This window comes from Austrofundulus limnaeus, unplaced genomic scaffold (genome assembly GCF_001266775.1).
Source record: "Austrofundulus limnaeus strain Quisiro unplaced genomic scaffold, Austrofundulus_limnaeus-1.0 Scaffold11, whole genome shotgun sequence".
NCBI classification, from domain to species: Eukaryota; Metazoa; Chordata; class Actinopteri; order Cyprinodontiformes; family Rivulidae; genus Austrofundulus; species Austrofundulus limnaeus.
Genome location: NW_013952413.1, coordinates 2,187,247 through 2,192,953, shown reverse-complemented (window position 1 = coordinate 2,192,953; position 5,707 = coordinate 2,187,247). Strand labels below are relative to the sequence as shown.

Genomic DNA, 5,707 nt, shown 5'->3' with positions numbered 1-5,707 from the left:
CACTTTTTTGACTGGTCTTAGGATTTTGATCAGGATATCACGCACGTTGTGAAAACCTCCTAGCAAGCCTAAGTATTTACAGAAGTGAAATACCAACCCAGTTTGTGCTGTGAATGTGATAAAGTCACCAGATGTTGAAGTCACTAAGGCCAAATCAGTACGTTTATTGCCAAAAGTATTCGCTCACCTGCCTTAACTCACATATGAGCTTAAGTGACGTCCCATTCGTGATCTGTAGGGCTCAGTATGGTGTTGGTCCACCCTTTACAGCTGCAACAGCTTCAACTCTTCTGAAGGCTGTCCACGAGGTTTAGGAGTGTGTTTATGGGGGGTTTTGACCATTCTTCTAGAAGCGCATTTGTGAGGTCACATCCTGATGTTGGACAGAAGATATGGCTCTCAGTCCCCGCTCTCATTCTTCCCAAATGTTCTATCGGGTTGAGGTCAGGACTCTGTGCAGACCAGTCAAGTTCATCCACAGCAGATTCTGCCATCCAGGTCTACATGGACCATGCCTTGTGCATTGGTGTCATTTGGATGGGGGAGCAAATACTTTTAACAATATAGTGTATGTTTGTTTTGTCTTACTGGAGTTTTGTTATCAGTGTCTTGACAGTAATTCACCAGTTAGCATTTGGATTTTAGCCATAAAGAAGGTAAAAAAGGTTTGTAAGCTAACTTGAACTAAAGAAAACCTGCTCTGAATTGAAACTGTGTAATTTTTCAGCACAAAGATGTTACGGTTTGGCGAGGAATGAACCCAAATCTGGACGGAGAAGATGAGTTGTTAATGAAAGATTTATTAAATAAACAAAAAGCTGACGTGGCAGCAAAAACAAGAAAACTCAGGCGACAACAAGGAACCAAAACAGGAGGTAAAAACCAAACAATGAACTAGTGATGAGTGGAGACAAGAGAAGACTATTTATATACACATGGGGAGGAAGAAGATAGACAACAGCTGAGGGGAAACTGATTAGACAATTACTCGCAGGTGCATGATGACTGAAGAGGGAATGACCGACAAACAGCTGAGGAGATGAAGGCATAATCACAATGAGGGAACACAAGAGGGAGGTAGAACACAGGACAACAAAACACATCCTCACAAAAGATAGCTGTTAACAAATCACAGACCCTTACAGACAGATCCTCTTTCCATTTGTCAATACCTAATTCCCCCACATTAAAGCATTCAAGTTGAAATAAACTGTTTTAGATCAAAAAAGAAGTTTGTTAGCTACACTTGTAGTTAGCCATTCCTTTAGTTGAAAAAAAAAAAACAGAATATTCTTTGGTCTTATTTGCCCCCAACTACTTTGCTTCCAGTTTTCTTCCAAAGACATTAAAGGAAACAAGTAAAAAATTAAATAATCCACATCGTTTATGGTAATCTTACTCGCCGTTGTCATTCTGCGCCAAACCATGCCCACATACACTCGAGCTGGAGGCACATTATTGTTCATCCACACACATTGGCTAAAGCCTGTGGCCTTGGGCTGAACAAAATGATCCCCAATGAGCAGCAAACCAAAGGGGCGGGACCAGACTTCTGTCAATCATTCTGTACAAAGAAAAAAATTTAACGAACAGGACTGAGAAAGGTTAGCCCTTTGGAAAGACTCACAAAATGCAATACAATATTTTTAATTTATGTTTATTAGGCATATTAACATTTTTATTGTAAACATCAGGAAGGCCTATCCCTACTGGCCCACTATGCTGACTGCAAGGATCTCTGCATGATACATTGTAGTATTACATACAGACTTTCCCAACCCAACAAATAAATAAATAAATAAATAAATAAATAAATAAATTAATAAATAAATAAATAAATAAAAACTACAATAACAGAAATTGTTGCCATCTTGGAAGTAACTAAAGACGACACATGACACTGACCAATATCTGCCAAGACAAGTTTCCAACCTGAAAGCATTATTTTCTGTCCTTAAAAAAATAAAACACTTTCCATTCAGTTTTCTGTTTTTGATCCAAGTTTTCATTGCTCACTGAATGTTAAAACCCACATAAAATAATAAAATAAAAGTCCTACACCTTCACTGTGACACTGATATGGATTGTATCAGAGAAAATAACAATTTATAAGTTTGTTCCACTTGGATGACATGGTAATAAAGTGGCTTCTCCATTCTACTGTAGAAGAGACAGGGGACACACTTGTCAAGGTAACATTTTCAATTTTTTTGCCTCTGTTATCTTGACAGATCCTCTCTTTTCCTCACAGATGGGGTCTAGGAGGGGGTGGACATTCACTTCAACACTTCCAATAAGACATGACAGTCAAAGCTCTTGATGAGAACTGCAGAAGCTTTATGATAGTAAAGTAGAAAAAAAATATACAAGGGTTTATTTTCCACTCACATCATGGTGACATTTATCGCCACCGCTGGGATGTCCCCGAGCTGAGCGTCGTCACAGTCCAGCTCCAAGTCTCGGCACTGGCAGAGCTCAGGAACGACACCCAGCACTGAGAGATGGAGGGGAGTTGGAAGAAAAAATAAAGTAAAAACAAACATCAGAGAGCATGTCAATGAAAAGGCCATCCTTCAGATTTATTACTAGAGTTGACAGCCTACTGAAAGAGAGGGTTTAACTCCAGATTAAAGCAGCGAAGGAAGAAGAAGTTTACAGTAAATGAGAGAAAAACCTCATTACTTTACAAAAACTCCTAATTAAACCACCGTTTATTTGATTAAAGTACACTCTGGAGAAAATGATTCAGTTAAAAAGATAAATTGAGTTAGGACTTCCTGGCTCAGCGAGAATAAATAACTTTGTAGCAAATCTGAGGAAACATCAAAATCTGCCACAAAACTGAATTAAGGAAACTTGTAGAAATAATAACATGTTTTAATCAAGTCACGTTTGAATGCGATTTTTGTTTAWTAAACGTTTCAAGCACCACCTGTTAAGACCAAGTGGTTAAAAAATTAATAAAWATAGCAAGATTTTTGACTTGAATTAGATTCCTACGTTTTTGTTAGTTTGTTTCCTGCCAAGTGGTGGGAAAAATAACCAATGTAATTCATTTGCCATCAAAAAATCCAATTTGTAGCTTGATTTCTGCTCAAGACAGATGAAGAATCAGCAAACATGGTGATGAAATGTTTCAACAATGGAGAGGCTGCTCAAGATGAAATGTAAATAAGCAAGACTCTAGCTTCTGTAGATACAGAGCATTGTTCTTTTTCTGTGTTTTATTTAGATGATTCGACAACAAAATGTTTTTATGGCTCACACTTTTGTTCAGGTCGTTTGAGTCTAATAATTTCAAAAAGTAATAATAATCAAAGTTTATTGGCTAAKAAATTTAGAACAGTCATCTAAGGACATAGCCTGGTGAAAACCAGCCCCTTGTTCTACGCATTGCTTCGTACAGAGGGTCTGGAACCTCAGCTGTTGAGAAATGATTTCTTGCTGGAATTTTGGACTCTGTTGAAGTTTAAAACGATTGGATCGGATTTTTTAACCCAATCGCTAGCGTTTAGTATGTACGTAGTGCGCCAGCTCGACCGTGGAGGAAGCTAAGCTAAGAAGCTAACCAGAAACTGCGTGTGCTGTAAACAACCATCCCCTACTGGGAGGAGAGAAGTACCGAGCTGAACGAGATGGGTGTACATGAGGCTTTGAGACAAATTCAATTTAATTTGGAAGCCTTATCAAAACAGACTGGCTTCATTCACMTCTCGAAACTACAGGAAGACTGAAACGGTGCTGAAAATCGTCATCGTCGTTCACAACACCTCCGTCTGTTCGCTGATTAGCCCAGTTAAAATTCTAAAGGAGAAATTGAACGGAACTGTGTAGGAAGGCAAAGGCCAGGCTACTAAGGCCAGAGCCTAAATGGAATCATTCCAGTTTGGAGAAAATCAACGTATCTGTTCAGAGCATGAATAACGGACCCCGGTATAGACTTTTCAACAAATGCTATGTCACATTTTTTTCTAATATATTGTAGTTTTGTGCTGTGGTGATTGATGCAGGTGGACAAATTATTAATTATGACTGAATAAAAATAAAGCTATAAGCCTACAGGGCGATCCTGAAAGAAGACCGTTTGAGGCTACGGAAGACTTAAGACAGGGTTCACAATAAAGCAGAACTAAAGAATTCTCCAGTCAAAATCCATACCTAAATCCAACTGGGAATTTGTGGCACGACTTAAAAACTACTGCTCAGATGGTCTCCATGCAAACTGCTGCGTTAAAAAGAAAAAAGGTAAACAATCTCAGATGTGCAAAGCTAATAAGATGTACCTCAAAAGACGTTTAGCTGATTTTTCYAAGAAAAGTGGTTCTAAAGAATTGACTTAATGAGGCTGAATACATTTTTCAAATTCTTTTTTTTGTAAACAAGTTTGAAAGAACGTGAATCCTATTGTTTCCACTTCACAATTATGTTATTTGTGTTGGTCCATCACATAAACTCTCAGTAAAATATTATGAGGTTTGTGATTGTTGTGTGACAAAACATGGAAAAGTAAAACTTTTCAAGGCACAGTGTGTTTGTCAATGATTAATGTGTGTTCTAGTCAGCGTTTTATTTATAGACACCCTGGTTAAAAGCTGACAAATGAGGGAAAACATTGCTATATTATACCGAATAATCAAATGGGGGATCAACATGCCAAATATGGCCACGTCAGTGATCAATCGACCTCTGTGGATTAATGTGATGTGAATGTGCTCTGAAAGGAAAACATCTACTATTTCTGCTCCATATCTTCTTTGCTGTACAGTTCGAACACATCAAAAAGACTAAGCATCACATCTCATAAAAGGCAGAACAACGAATGCTCAACAAATCAAAAGCGAAAGCATAGGAGCAGAGAGGTCAGTGAAATATGAAGCCGTTCTTCTACTAAAAAAKWAAAWAWAATAAATCTCTCAGATGAGGTCCATAACAGCACCTTAACCTAAAGACACGTTCACCTTCAGCTAAAAGAAAATTWAAAAAAAATCCTCAAATTTTGTACATATTTCTGTATTTTTGTGAATGTTTCCAAAATGCTTTGATCCCAGGGAGCGTGGTTTTCAGAGTAAGTGTTCGTTGGATTTGCAGGCCAGTTGCAGAGTACCTTCTTTCATGGCAGGAAACCTGCTTTGATGATGTCCTATGAACAAACTGTGTAAAGAATTAGAGGCGAGACCTGCCTATATTTGAATTGCAAATGCAAAGATTGTACTTATAAAATGCCTTCCAAGAAATCCATGCTCAAAATCCTCCTATATGTCAAACATATATGAAAGCCCGATGTGCGAGTCGAAGGTAAACATCTGCTCTCTGTTTGCGCTCCAAATAGAACTAAGGTTTAGTCMTTTTGTATTTTATTTTTACTTCAGCAGAGTAAAACCAGCAGTGGGTGTTTAACATACCTTATCATAATTTTTTTTTGCCTCGTCTCTTTTTCAACCATATGGGAAAATGTGGATGCTTATCAAATTTGAAACACAAGCAGTATCTGAGACTCAATGTATAAAATAAGGAGTACTAGGAGGAGTTTAATAGGCAGTGATTCTCATGTTCAAGGTTTGTGATTTCATTGAAAGCTAAAGCGATGCATTTTTCACTCTCCACACATGAAACCAGAGAGAGGTATAAGGCTGAGGTTCTTCTTCCATGAAGCAGCTCTGTTGTCCTCCATCCATATTTTCAGTTCCAGGCTGAGTCATTTCTACCT

The 5,707-nt window shown here is 38.0% G+C and overlaps 1 protein-coding gene across 1 annotated transcript in view; it reads right to left on the bottom strand.

The window, feature by feature from the left end:
* Positions 1-5,707, bottom strand: part of rxfp1 (relaxin family peptide receptor 1) — a gene marked incomplete in the record, with an annotated part of 94,080 nt that overhangs the window by 27,504 nt on the left and 60,869 nt on the right. The window contains 1 exon segment of the mRNA XM_014001987.1: positions 2,389-2,494. Within this exon segment, the coding sequence (XP_013857441.1) occupies positions 2,389-2,494 (106 nt within the window).